Below are 14,293 nucleotides of genomic sequence, written 5' to 3' on the forward strand. Positions count from 1 at the left end.
CAGTTCCATTACAGCCCCAAAAGATGTTTTTTTAACGAAAAAAAGCGAGAACTATTTAAAAACTTTCAAATTTTGTGCCACAGTGACGTGTTATGAGCAAGAATGATGTGATGGAATCTTGAAGCGCTAGGACACAGGGACAAGCGAGTGGGACAGCACACCACTACAACACATGAGTGGGACAACACACTGTGTCCTAGCGCTTCAAGATTCCATCATGTCATACCAACAGGCCCAAAGCAGCACCATCGTGAAGAATGATGTCATATGGACCAACAATAAAACATAATTTTCAGTGCACTAACTGCACGTTAGCATTCAAATTATGCGGTCAAATGGAACTAGAGGCCTCATTACAGACGTCCAGTCATGTGTTGTCGTGACAGGTCAGTTAGGCGGCCGCCAATCGCACAAACAAGGTTCCGTGATGTTATAGAAAACTTGTGGGAAATTGGCTAGGGGGTCGCGACTGCTTCACACGTTTTCTTTAATATCTCCGTTATTTGTTTGAAGATTGCGATGATATTGGTATCATTGTTATCGGGACTAAGCAGTCTTTGTAATAAACCTAACTTGTATTTTGTCTTCATGGCTCCTTTAATAAGGGGGCAGATACCCGGGTCTTTGGGGCCGAAAAACGGTCAATAAATCGTTTTCTCAAAAATGGCATTTTCAGCATTCACGGCCATTTCTCTATCAGTCTGTAAAGTTCCTCATCAAAAGGCGCCATATTTTACTCTAAATAGCATTTTAAAGTGCAGTCTACGGCTCAGTTCGCGCAGATTTTAATGGTGAAACGGCACTTTTCTTGCTATGCAAAGCTAGCATTTTGCCCATGGATATGTTGGCACCCAAAGCAGGCACAACTGTAATTTTTTTTTAGCTTCTGGTACGTCAATGTGTGGAGAATACAATGTAGGAAACAAATTTTTCAAACGGAGGCTTTGGAAAATTATTGTGTTCAATTGACACCACCTGTGAGCCATTTCTGGCAGAGCACGGGAGGAGTGAAGTTCAGTATGTTGTAAGATGACCAAGAATAGCTAAATCAAAAAAGTTCTTCCAACGTTGTATTTTTTAGTCATTTGTCTGCCTAGGCACGGGGTAAGCACCATTGTGTATGGCGATCACCCTCTTCCCCCCTCTCTCTTCCCCATCGTTCTAATGTGCAGGCCAACCTGTGCCTGGTGGACATTGACGGCTGCAGTGTCCAGGTGCCCGAGGACCTGCCCAGCTTCCCCAACAAGCACGAACTCCTGGCCGAGCTGCAGGAACTGCTCACGCGCTTCGGCATCCGCACGCCCGGCGGCACCCCTTCCCTGGTGGCCGGCTCGTCGCCCAACGTCGGCTGCGCCACCCTCGGCCGGAACCTCAACGATCGGTGAGCGGCACGCAGCTTGTCCGGCAGCCATCCGATGCGCACAGTCAGGGAGCCCAAGGACGCGGCTTCCATTCCCAGACGCGGCAGCCGCTTTTCTGGTCGTGGCGAAATGCAAAAACGCCCGTGTGTTCCACGTTTCGGCACACATTAGAGATGCCCAGGGGGTCAAAATAATGCAGAACCCTCCACTATGGCGCGCCTCATCGCCTGTGTTGTTGCAGCACATCAATTTTTTTCTGGGATGGACTGCTTGGCTCAATTTAGTGTAAACGAGAATAGGGTACAGTTAAAGGGCAAAATTGATTTCTAAAAAATTGCAATTAGGTGTGCCAACCCACTCACTCATTCCAACGTACCTGATTTCATTGCGAAATTCCAGTAATTTGGCGGGATAACGCACAAATCCAGTGACCAATGGTGCGGTCCATCAGAACCTATGATGGCATGTTAGCGGTAAATGTGATTGGCCACTTGTTGCACAGGAAAACAGAGTTGTAAGTTTATAAAATATTACAGTAGGTCCTTATGCTTGAATTCACTTGGCGGAGACACCGCTGAATCTTAATGTTGCAGTAGGCATTTGAAGCATCCACCTGTCGTCATCTTCTTACACAACTCCGCCAGGCCGTTCCAGCGGCGGAAACACTCGTGGAGCATGGAGAGCGGTGACTCGGGAGTCAGCAGCACGAACAGCAGTGCACGGAGCTCCTACACAAGTCTGGGCACGCCCCCGCCTCTCTTGCAGCACAGTGAAGCCTTCCAGCGGATCACGGCAGTCGCCAAGAGAGCCGGTCAGTGGGTGTGTGTGTGTGCATGTGGGCATAGAAGGAATTTTTTTGGATTGGATTTCATTTGACGGCCTCGCGAATGCACTCTACCTTTGAAGTGCATTCAGGGAATGCAGTTCGGCAGGCATTTTCAGGTAATGAATGGCAGCCTATACCATTATCCCTGAAGAAGAAAGTGCATGACAGCTGCATCTTACCGGTACTCACCTATGGGGCAGATACTTGGAGGCCCACTAAGAGGGTTCAACTTAAATTGAGAACGACTCAGAGGGCAATGGAGTGGAAAATGATAGGTGTAACATTGAGGGACAAGAAGAGAGCGGAGTGGGTCGGAACAAACGCTTGTTAAGGACATACTAGTAGAAATTAAGAAGAAATGGGCGTGAGCAGGGCATGTAATGCGAAGGCAAGATAACCGTTGGTCATTAAGGGTAGCAGAGTGGATCCCCAGAGAAGGCAAGCGTGGCAGGGGGCGGCAGATGGGCAGATGAGATGAAGAAGTTTGCGGGGATAAATTGGTCACAGTTAGCACAGGACCGGGATAATTGGAGATTAATGGCAGGGGCCTTTGCCCTGCAGTGGGCGTAAGTAGGATGACGATGATGGTGATGATTATGATGATGATCAAACGTAAAGACGGGCACTTCAGAGTTTTGCGTAAAGTACATCGGGCAGTTGTGGTGATTCGCTTCTCGTCCCTCTCTCTCGGCCAGGTGTGATCAACTCCCTAGAAGACCTGCGGCATCCCCGCTGCCAGGACAACAGTGAAGGGAAGGTGAGCCTGCTGCGGCAACAGCACCAGCAGCATCACCATCACCACCATCAGCAAACGCCGCCCAGTGCCTCCTCGGCCGACCGGCACCCGCAGCTGGAAGAGCTGCGCTTCAACAACGCGGTGCGCGAGGTCTTCTTCAACCGCTTCCTGCACATGTTCCGCTCCTACGACCACTTCGTCATCCAGCCCAACCAGGTGGGGGTGTGTTCCTGCAAAGATTAGGGGGGTTGTTTTTTATTAAAAGGTAGTGTCTATTCTCACGGCAGCCAACGGTGAGAAATACCGTCAAAAATTTCTCGCGGCAGTCGTCTCTGATTGGCTAAGTTTGTCACCCGGAGATTCTCCCGAACGAATATACCCCAGAAGCTCGTTCCTACAGCTGCTCGTGGGCTGTGGTGTAGCACCTGCGGTGAAACGTGAAGGCTAAGGTTTAAGTCCAGCAGGGGGGGAAGCACTTTTTTTTTAGCTTTCGGAATTTTTGAAGTTTTCACTATTCGTAATTTCGTTAATGCTTTTTTTTTTTTGCATTCTGGTTATTAATATATCAAGCGATCGACCCACAGGGCTTCTAGACTGGGTTGGATTAGGTTTATAGGTTGTGTTCTGAGTCATTGGGCTGGGTCAGGTTATGTTTGTTGCAGTTGTGATAGATTTGGGTAGGTTATGATACGTTCAGTGGGGTAGAATTTTGGACAGAATAGGTTAGGTTAGGTGAAGTTATGTTATGTTACTTTGGGAGGTAATATTCAGTGAATTTTAGGCCAGCCAGCTTGTATGAAAACGGCCGTGAGAATAGACGCAACCTTTTTAAAATGCCCATTTTGGTTAGGGTTTCAGCGCTTGTTAATGGTCACTGGTGGGCCTAGTTTAACTTGTGCCCATCTATTTGGTGTGTAGCTTCAACGTGTAATAGAGATTTCAGGCTTCAAATTGTCGTTTTTGACCAGTGGCTGACTCTGAAGGTGGCTTGCAGGACAGCATGCAAAACAAGAATAGGGTAGGCAGACACATTTGTTATCTTTCTTTATTTTATCTTTCTTTTGTTTTTTTTTAATGTGTGGTATGCACCATTAAAGGTTCTTGTGACCTGATGTTAAAGTGCGTTTGCACGCGGTATTTTTTTATTAAAACCATTTAAAAACATGCTGTTGCAGCTGACGCAACACCTGCTGGAGTGTTGCCACGGCCGCAAAGTTCGAGACAGGACATTAGTCAGGGCTCTTGTTGTTCCCATTATCTCTCCTCTGTAGCCCTTTTACGTGTGGCCTCACAGGAGTCGGCAAGCGTAATTCATGCCTTTTGCATTTGGGGACAAGTCTTCGTGCAGTGCAGTGGCAGCCACGTGTGTGACTTCCGCGTGCAAGAACACCTGCGCGACAGTCGGAATAAGCTTTCACGCATTTCTGAAATACAAGCTGAAGAAGCTGCGGCTTGCCGTGACTACTGCCAAAAAATAAGCTACCATATTGTCTGGTCTATAAGTCACACTTTTCTATAAGTTGCACCCTCCTCAAAACGACAGTTTTTCAAAAAAGAAAAAGAAAAACGTATATAAGTCGCAGCGTTGTATAAGACGCACCGGTGTACAAAACGCACTTGTTAATCAGGTAAACTCATAGAGGGTCGGTTCATTGGAAAGTGCGGCGAAAGGGCTTGGTTGCGGCAGCCGCTGCCTCTGAATGCATCCCCCGGTAAGCAGTGCTAGACGCGTGCATCTACCGTCCAAAGTCTAGACAGAACGAACTTCTCAAAAACGGTTTACTGATACACACAGATGGCACGTACTTACAAGACGGCGTTTAGACAAAATTATCGAAGCCTTCTTCCTCCGACTCGCTAACAAATAATTCATTCATTTAGACTATAGACCTGTGTCTCTTGTGCGCTGATGTCACGCAGCACACGGGCACCTTTTCGAGCTAGAACCATGCGCGGCTGACACATGGATTTATTCCATACATAAGTCGCATAGGTGGCTAAGACGCACCAATGAAAATTTCAGAAAAGAAACACGGATTATACACCGGAAAACACGGTACACTTTATTTAGGGGCACTAGTCACAGTGAAAGAGTAAACTTGAAGACAGCCGGGGCGGGTCGATGCGAGGTGACCCGTTGATGGCGAGCGGGTGAGTACGGAAGGTGAACGACGCCTGATTTTGTGGTCGTGGCAGCACCAGCAGGGCTCTTCGAATAACTGTGCGAGCAAGGAAGACACGTGTTTGGCTGACGCAAGACGATGCACTGTCGCTGTGGCTGGTCGATTCTACAACTATGCGATGCGCGAGTACAGTCATTGTAATGTGAGACGATACGCTGTTGTCGAGGCCAGTAAACTGTACAATGCGAAATGGGAGTGTGGTCGACGTGAGATGATATGCTGTTGCGCAACTGATCGACTCTATGGGCCGTATTCTAAGTCCCCCCTCCACTCCATTTGCTCCCCCCACTCGGTTGAGGGGAGGATTTTGCACCCGCAGCAGCATCTATGGCGGTCAGAAAATGACGTGCATCGCATGTGGCAGTGAAAGAAGCTCCGAAGTGCTCGAGACAGCCGGCTGGCTCCGCCGGAGGCGGCTTATCACTCCGGCAGATATTTCATGGGCGCTTTCACTATCTGTGCAGGTGACGTTTTATAGTACCGTTTTCAACCGCAATATCCGCTCCTTTACTGCGCAAGCAACTTCGTGTGTGCCTTGAGTGGTATTTTAAAAAGCGGGTAGAAGCGGTCGCTCGAGCGCCCCATACCACTTCGCGGCCGAAACCGCTGCCATGTTGGTGCCGCCGGCCGCGCCGCACGTAGCGTGCGGGTGGTTCCGTGGTGGTGTCAGCATGCCTGCATTCCGCATCCTCCCCTTTGCTTTCCTTGGCATTCTTGACTGCCAACCGTTATTTCTGTCTTAAAACGAGCCCCTCATTTCGTGTAATAATAAACTTGGATAAAAGAACTTGACACCAGCTTCGGTAGTAAAGTCAGCTAAAATAGTTGGCATCCTTCTTTTTAGTTTCCATTTAGCTGTCTGGCCATCTTTCCTTTTTTACTGGTGGATAAGCTGTGCTGAAGGGCATGAAGGGGATTCAATTTCTGGTCACGAAAAATTTTTTTTAGTAGAGGTGAGATGCAGTAGTGTTTGTGCATATAAATTGTTCTGGACATTAAAGATCCCCAGGCACAATAAATAAATCCTGAGCCCCTTCCATATCCCTCGTAGTCTGAGTGCATATTTGAGGCCTGTGAAAGTTTCCCACTCACCCTCCCCTTTTTTCCTTTTCCGCCTCCCCCCAACAGAAGGACATGGAGCAGTGGCTCTCGTCGAGGGACACGGTGCACAACTTTGACAAGACGACGTTCCTGTCGGACCAACCTGAGCCGCACCTGCCGTTCCTGTCACGCTTCATCGAGACCCAGATGTTTGCCAGCTTCATCGACAGCAAGATCCTCTCCCTGTGGGAGGAGCCGGACCCCTGCCTCAAGGTAGCGCACTGACCCCACTGCTGTTCATGAGGGCTGTGCCCCTTGGTTTAAGAGAGCGAGGTTCCGAAAGAATGCTGTTTATTGAGGGTGACCATGTGAACTGTGAAACGGCACCTGACTTGCTGCACCAGATTTGAGTAAAAGAAAAATCGGCTTAAGAAAAGGTTTCTGTAGTAGAACAAAAATAACGTATAAATAAATGTGGGAGCAGAAAGTGAATTTCTAACCTACGTACATCGTTTGTGGAGTAAGTGAGGAGGCTCTAGCTCACAGGTTCCGTAAACTTGTTCCTCGCGCATGTTTGGGGTGCCAAAGTTTGAAGGCGTTGAGTGGGTAGTGCGTTTTTGCCACTCAGAGTGATTGCGCATTGGAATTATGTTGTGCCTTAAGAGCTTGCCAATGATGTTTGACAGAGTCGATGGATACATTTCAGATCTTCGACAACCGGATAAAGCTGCTCAGGAGCCACTCCAGTGAGCCAATCATCAACCGCTACGAGCGCTGCACTATCTACAAGGAAACAGGTAAGACAGGAGGGCCTCACTTATTCTGTTAGCTAACCTTCGGGACCAGAGTATAAATGTTTCATGGCCAGTCCTACTTGCTTGCTTTTTTTACAAGTCATGTCGGTAATGAGATTTTTTTAGGGGCGAAGCTCCTCTTGCTCGGGCCCTCTCCCGTTTCTCGTTGCTGCTGTACACGGCAGCATGATGATGATTGTGGCAGGATCCCCTAGGGATTGGCCAACCAAAGATTGGCCGAAGAGGTCAAAATGTTCAACGCGTTCGTTGCTACCCAACAAGGAGGAGAGGAAAAAGAAGAGGTTGTCGTTCGTCGCCTCCGAGCTGAAGGCACGTACCGGGGGTACGCGACACAAGACGCTCTGCAGAAGACGACGGCCAAGGTGGCTAAAATGTCACACACCGAATTCGCCAACTTACCCATGGAGATTCTCATCCTCCCTAACAAGCCCTACATAATCACCACAAACATAGACGTCGTCGATGGGCTTGTCAACGGAGCGGTGGAAAGCTTGATGTGTCGAGTCTTTATATGATGTGTGGGCGAATGTTTCACGGTTTTAACGATAAGCATTTTAGCTTCGCCCCTCTCATCATCACTCACTTCGTGGAGATGGTGGGATTTTTTTTTGTTGGTGGCCTACTCTTGCCTTGGTTTTGTTGGTAATGAATAAAACTCCTAAGCAAGCTTCCTTAAAATGCCCTTGCTTTCAGAAAACATTGCTTTTGGGCAGTAATAGTGTGTGTGAAATCATTTCTACTGGGTACATCAAAACAAGTTTTGCAATGGAACAGTGGACAGTTTTTCTTCGACTTCAGATTGGGTGTCGAAATCCGCGTTTTGGCCGGTTGCGTGCCGCAGAGCTGCCGATTGAGAGCCGGCTGTCGGCGCCGGATTTGGTGGCCCCCGTGCCCAAAATCGTCGACCCAACGGTGGACCTCCCGGGGCGCAGAAACCACCGGCCAGGCGTCTTCCCTCAGCTGGAAGCAGGAGTGCTCAACAGGGAACCCCCGCAGTCCAAGTGAGTTTGGCGTGGTAGTTGATTTGGCGGTCAGTCAATCAATCAGTTCGTCAGTCAGTCAGTCAATTGATCAATCAATCAATCTGTCCAGCACTCTCTGTGCCTCTTCTACATACCAGCACTACCTGGTCTGTGGGCAGTGTGACGCAAGTGCAACGTGTGGGGAAAAATTTCAGTCGTTCCACTCAATGGGAAAGCTGTCGGAAGTGCAGAACGGTGATTCGCCATAATGGGCTGTGGTGTCGTTATCCACTCACTGCTACTACCCAATGCAGTTCAAATTTCCCGCCTTCGCCGTGCTCGCGCGCCCCCTGTCTGAAACTGTGCCAGCGGGAGTTCTATTCTTTTTGTGCTTGCTGTTTTCTCCTGCTGGTACCGGCGTTGCACTGCCAATTTTTTTCGCTCAGTAAAAACCAACCCAACGAGCGTTCCTAACTAAATGAACATGGGCGCTTCTGGTTAATTAAGTATATTTTGCCTCAAATGTACCCGCAGTTTTCTTTGAGCTAACCAATAGGGAGATGTATGACAAGCGGCAGTGGTTCACGAGGTTCGAACGCTTATGACTATATAAACCGCTTGGCTTTCAAAGCCTCTGGGTTACACCACGACGACGGAATGCCGTGTGGCCTGACTTGGGTCCAGTGAGCAAGCTACGACAATAAGGCGAGCCGCTGAGGTGCGCTGCACTTAAAAGGAATGTCTAAATCAGTCAATCAATCATCAGTGGCCCAACCAAGCAGTGAGCCTGTTCTCTGTATTAGCTTTTATAGTCCACTGGCAGCCTGACAGCTGCCCTTGAACGAAAAGGGCAGTGTTAGCAGGCATGAAAAAGGGACACTCTGTTACATCTCAGCGTGATTTGCTGCGGTGAGCCTAAGACTTAAACGCCGACTGCACGCAAAATTTTGACCTCTTGAAAACACTATTCCGTATAGGCTGCCTAAACTCGATTTCCGTATAGGCTGCCTAAAAAGAAAGCAAAAACTCGATTTCCATATAGGCTGCCTAAAAATTACGCCCATCTTCCCGCGAGGAAACCCTGGTGTGATGCGACGCATCGGGGGGTTCATTTGGTGTTTCCGTTGGGTTGATTCTCTAAATCGCGTGAAACGTGTTGTGAACGCGTATGATGCATTTCCATCACATGCGGGTGTTCCTATACGCGGGACGATGGGCGTAATTGTTGTGTCACACCACTCACTGAAGGGACCGTCGCTTCCATCACGTCTTCATCGGAAGAATCAAGTCAAACACGAAGTAGTCAAGCAAGGTCACGTCAAGTGCGAGAGCGAGCGCTTGACTGAACCGCCGCAGCGCGATACCCGCTTTATATTGAGAGCGCTTGAAGGAGAGGAGACAATGAAGGAGAGTCGCGCATGCGCGCACTTGCGCGCGCCGGAACAGTTGTTAATGCAGCGTTACGCAGTGAAGCGCGCCCAAACGAGCGCACCAGCTGTGGTATGCTAATGAGCTGGAGTGAGAGTGTTGCACACAGCCGTGGGAGAGAAGAATGGAGGAGGGATGTGGACGGACGGCGCGACGACGACGCAGGAGGGACATGCCTCAGAGCAAGAGATGCATCGCATCTAAAAGAAAGCGAGATGCGAAATTCAACAGCTGAAATGCGCGTGGACACCGCAAGCGGTTGGCAAAACTTGACGATTGTGAAACTGAAATCGAGGAGAGTATTGCCATGATGTCGCAGCCATCCAGCGAGTGGCCGGACGGTCAGCAGCTCGTGAGCAAGCTGGCGCGAAAGCTCTATGCGTGCACAGGGCAGCAAATGGGTGAAGCGTCTGCAGCAGAGCTTTCTCCAGCTGCATGGCTGGCCAGAGGAACAAGCCCCTGATGGCTGGAGCGTCACAGGCGCGTCATGGCTGTTTACGCGATCCGCTGGCAGGTGTAGCGTGGGCTGCGGTGGAGCCTTTTTAAACATGTCTGACTGATTAACAAGGTGTTTCACGGGGCTACCAACCATGTCTCAGCTGATTTGGTGGTATGTACTACACAAAAATAAATTTGGTCGAGGTGAAATTTGAGTGCAGTTGGCCTTTAAGTTTATCGAATTCAAAAGTATGGTTGCAGCTATGTCTAGTTGCAGCCTGTGCAGCTGTCATCATGCATTGGCATGTTATCAAACAGTATTGCTACATGTGCATCACTGCGTTCATCTGAAATTGCTGGCTGTCATCATATTTAAGTTTGCACTAATGCACTGCTGACATTAAAAAGATGATGCCAGTGAAGTAGATACATCGCATGTCAGTGAACGATTGTCCGAAATTTTACAGACTTGCATGCAATGTTTGGGCAGCGTTAGAAGCACAAAAAGTGCACATTATAATCATGTAAATACGGTCATTGAGTAATGATGTGGGGGTGTCTCTTGTATCCCTCATCTCGCTTGTACGCGCTCGTGTTTGTGCAGGGTCAAAAAACGTGCCCATGCCCAGTTCCGACGGAAAGACCGCTCCATACAGCAAGCAGAGCACTTGAAACTCACTGCCGAACAGCGAGAGGTGAGTGGCGAGAAGCAGAGGGGAACAGGCGGGGAACGGTAATCGCGGGATTCGATGAGATGATACCGTAATTTTGTTCGCACAATCCCCATTAGTAATTGAGAGGTCTTAAGCGCGAGTGTTATGTGAATTTTTTCCAGAAATTCAGCTTCACTGCAATTCACTCTACTGTGATGCATGCGTTATCACGAGCCATCATAGCGATCTTCTTCCTTCTCTATTGTAGCCAGCTTACTGCCAAAAGCAGAATTCAAGTGATATACTGTTACTTTCAAGTTCTGAAGCTGTGTAATCAATGCAGCACAATTGCACAGCACCTCTGTTTGAAGATCAAGGTTGCAGTATTTTGCAAAAAAAAAAAAAGAGACTTGTCTGCAACTAACGTTTGTGTGCAAATAAAAAGCACATTAAGTTCTAGCAGTGAAGTCAAGTCATTGGTATAGATAAATATAGGTGGACAAACAACTGCTCCCTACAGAACAACTGAAAAAAATGTGTGCAAATAAAAAACGTTAAGTTTTAACTGCAAAGCAAAGTCATTGATATAGACGAACAAGGGTAGCCAAAGAACCGATCCTTGTGGAACACCTGAAAAAACATTGCTGAAAGCAAAGCAACACTGATTTGCAACAAGGTGGTTTCACGCTGAGAGGTTCAGTAACGTGCAACATGCGGACATTTATTTTGAAAAATTGAATGACATATGCCTCTTTCAGGAGTGGTTCCAACTGCAATTTTTGTTAGACGTGAGCTTTTTAAAGATTTTTTTTTTTACCTGTACTTGCATTTTAACAATATTTTGGTTGCCTTTAGTGCTGAACATCCTATGCTGTATGATTTGCTTGACGGAAGTCTTGTGCTTGCTTGACAGGTCATAGCAGAATTTTCTGAGTTCGCTTTATTTTAGGCTAGCCTTTGCCATGCTCTCTTCTTACTGGGCCTCTTTTTTAGGAGGTTCTTTTCAACAATTGGTAGAAAAAACAAGTTCCACTTCTAGGCAGTGCAACGTGCTGTAGTTGCTTGCTAATAGGAATGCACTATTGTAACAATGCCTTTGTCGTAACCACTGGTATGTTTTCCTTTTGTTTTTTGTAAGCATCTCATTAGTCTGAAGGTAATCTGGTCAACCATTGGGATCCTGTTTTCTGGCATATTTTTAAGTGGTAAACATATTTTCATACATATCAAATGTTACAACCAAATTTTACAAATCTTACAAATAAAAACAAAACGAACAAAAATTGAAAACACCTTGCAGATAAGTTATTGGAGGCAGTAATCGTAGCAGTAAGATCTCTGGGTTTGCAAATTTAGAAATGTTTGTTAGAGTAGGGCACATGCCTTTCCCACTCCAGTTTTCAAGAAATTTTCGTTTTTAGTCTACTAACACTGCGTTCATGTCGTGTTACATTCACATGTTTTTGATCAATGTTGTTTTTTTCTTTCTGCCTGGCGTGTTTAATAGTGTTTGTGTTGTTTTTTTTTTCTGCTGCCAGCATGAAGGGCTCACGCAACTGCTTGTCCGTTCCAGTTTTGTTTGTTTTTGCATTTTGCGTCTTACTTTTCGTTTCCTGTTTTTGTAGTCAGCCTCTGTCGGCACGAAATCGAAGCATGCTCAGTTGTGGCAAGTGAGTATAGTGCTGATGCATTTTCTTTTTTTTAACACTTTGCTTAGTCGACGCTTTTCAGAAAAGATGATCGGTCGTCTCGTGTAACGGATAATAGATAATGTTTTAAATTGTAAAGCTACACTCTTGTTATGTGCCAACATTCGCTGAAAGATATAAGATTTTAAGGAAGGTTCTGGGGGTATTTTATTGAGCGCGAGAATTGTGTAATGCATATACCAAAATGTGTTGCCTTTTCATTTCAGCATCACTCCTTTAAAAATGTAGTTTTTAACTGTAACTGTGAAATCAAGTACGCAAGTTGGAAGTCGAGTTATGTGCGACAGTATATGGTAGCATGGTGTGGCAATGAATGCTATCCCACCGTGAATGCTTGGAGAGGACGTGCTCGGGAATATGGGAAAGAGAACGTTGTAGCCTTCTCGGCTTGTGAGCGTGCCTCTGTAGTTCATTGGGGAGAATAAAGATGTAAAGTAAAACCCCACTACAAGAGACACTGTTATAAGAGACGATTGGTTATAAGAGGCATTTGAATGAAAGCAATTTGGTTTGTTTTTCAGTAATCGCCATGTTAGCAACTTTGCGTACGAGAGACCTTGGTTACAAGAGACATGTTTCCCGGGTCCCTTGAATGTCTCTTGTAACAAACTTTTACTGTAGTACTAGAGCCTATTTTGGCATCTTTGAATGAAACGCTACGTGTCTAGGGGAGGTGGTTTATGATGCGAGGTTCTTTATGTCAGCAAATAATTTGTTTGCATTAGCACCAGTCAGAAAATAGACAAAAGATATCAAATGGATGTGAAGTTTTATCTTTTGATGATTGTATTGGGAAACAGTTTATCTAAGTAATGTCAGTATTTTCAAACACTTCGTTGCTTTTTTTTCTCCGGTCAGGTTGCGAAGGCTGTGTTTTGTGTGGTAAGCTATTAAGAGGTCCTACCTCTTCAAGTTGAGCAATGTTTTGATAAAGCAGTCATGGAATCTGTCATAAGCTCCCTAGTATAGCTGTTGGTACAGAACGTTTCAATTCATTCAATCAGAATAGAACTTGTTTGGATGTTTCAGATTTTACGCAGCTTCTGATTTCATTTGGTTTTGACCACGTGCAATATGCAATATAATTTTTTAATTTTTCGATGTCATTCATGGCGTTTACGTCAAACTCTCTCCCACTATGTGCGACACAAACCGTAACGTCCATAGCAAATGCCAGTTTCTAATTTCATCTGCACCGTACACAACAGATACCGTATTTTCACGCATATAACCTGCCCCTGCATAAAATCCACACCCCACTTTCAGCCCGCCGGAAAAGAAAAAAAATCCTCGCGTACTGCCCGCACATTTGATACAGGAAAGGCTGCACCAAAACTACTGATCAAGCAACACATCACATACTACGTAGACAGAAGAAGCATATATTTAGCAATTGGAATACACTAACTGCAGAGCGAAAGTCAAAATTCACTAATAAAATTCGGTTGTTTGAGTGAGTGCTTTCGTCCTTGTTTCCTCTTCCTTGTCCTTGTATGGTTTGCGCAATCGCTGCCATGGAAGGCTTAGTCACTGTTACTGTGTAGCAGCTTCGCAGCACAACGCACATTGCCGGGAAGCTGCACTAAAGCAAAAACTCCGCGTATTATCCGCACCCCTTCTTTGCCACTGAAATTGTCGCATTTTCAGTGCAGGTTATATGCGCGAAAATACGGTAGGTTGCACTGTGGTATCAGGCATTAAAAACTGGAATTTCTGGCAAAGAAGCACGATTGTTTGTTGTTGTTGTTGTTGTGTGTTTGTGGGAGTGTTTTCCGAGCCTGTCTTGTGGCGTTGTCTCACTCGCCCTTTTGTTTGTTTGGGGTTTTGTGTAACGTCCTGTTTTTCCGTTCACGTGGGACTTTTTTTTTTTTCCTTCTGGTTTTTCTCTTTCACCCTCACCCCCAATCACATCGCACAAAAGTACCAAGTGAGTTCATGTCGCACCCGCCACGGTCGTTGGTGCCACGTTTTTGTCTCGTGCATGTGGACAACGTTTTGTCTTGCACGTTCGGGAAGGCTAGCACATCGCAAAGTGTGTGAAGGTGTTCTTGGTGGTGGCGCTTCGAGGATGGAAGTGGAGTGTTGTTCTTTTGTAAGGGAAGCTGATGTGGTGTCTGGTAGAATTCAAAAGGCTGTGAAGA

The 14,293-nt window shown here is 46.6% G+C and overlaps 1 protein-coding gene across 4 annotated transcripts in view; it reads left to right on the forward strand.

Annotated features, from left to right (window-relative positions):
• The window catches only part of Pns (DENN domain containing pinstripe), a 62,435-nt gene that overhangs the window by 13,768 nt on the left and 34,374 nt on the right, over positions 1 to 14,293 (forward strand). For 3 of the 4 annotated variants that reach the window (XM_077673984.1, XM_077673982.1, XM_077673985.1), the window contains exons 8-15: positions 1,173 to 1,381; positions 2,006 to 2,172; positions 2,883 to 3,139; positions 6,235 to 6,420; positions 6,854 to 6,944; positions 7,804 to 7,963; positions 10,395 to 10,485; positions 12,069 to 12,113. In XM_077673984.1, coding sequence (XP_077530110.1) covers positions 1,173 to 1,381; positions 2,006 to 2,172; positions 2,883 to 3,139; positions 6,235 to 6,420; positions 6,854 to 6,944; positions 7,804 to 7,963; positions 10,395 to 10,485; positions 12,069 to 12,113 — 1,206 coding nt within the window. The remainder of the gene's footprint in view (positions 1 to 1,172; positions 1,382 to 2,005; positions 2,173 to 2,882; positions 3,140 to 6,234; positions 6,421 to 6,853; positions 6,945 to 7,803; positions 7,964 to 10,394; positions 10,486 to 12,068; positions 12,114 to 14,293) is intronic. The other variant, XM_077673983.1, reaches the window with a different exon arrangement.

This window comes from Haemaphysalis longicornis, unplaced genomic scaffold, assembly GCF_048455015.1.
Source record: "Haemaphysalis longicornis isolate Haplotype H1 unplaced genomic scaffold, Haemaphysalis longicornis Haplotype H1 scaffold_6, whole genome shotgun sequence".
Lineage (NCBI taxonomy): Eukaryota > Metazoa > Arthropoda > Arachnida > Ixodida > Ixodidae > Haemaphysalis > Haemaphysalis longicornis.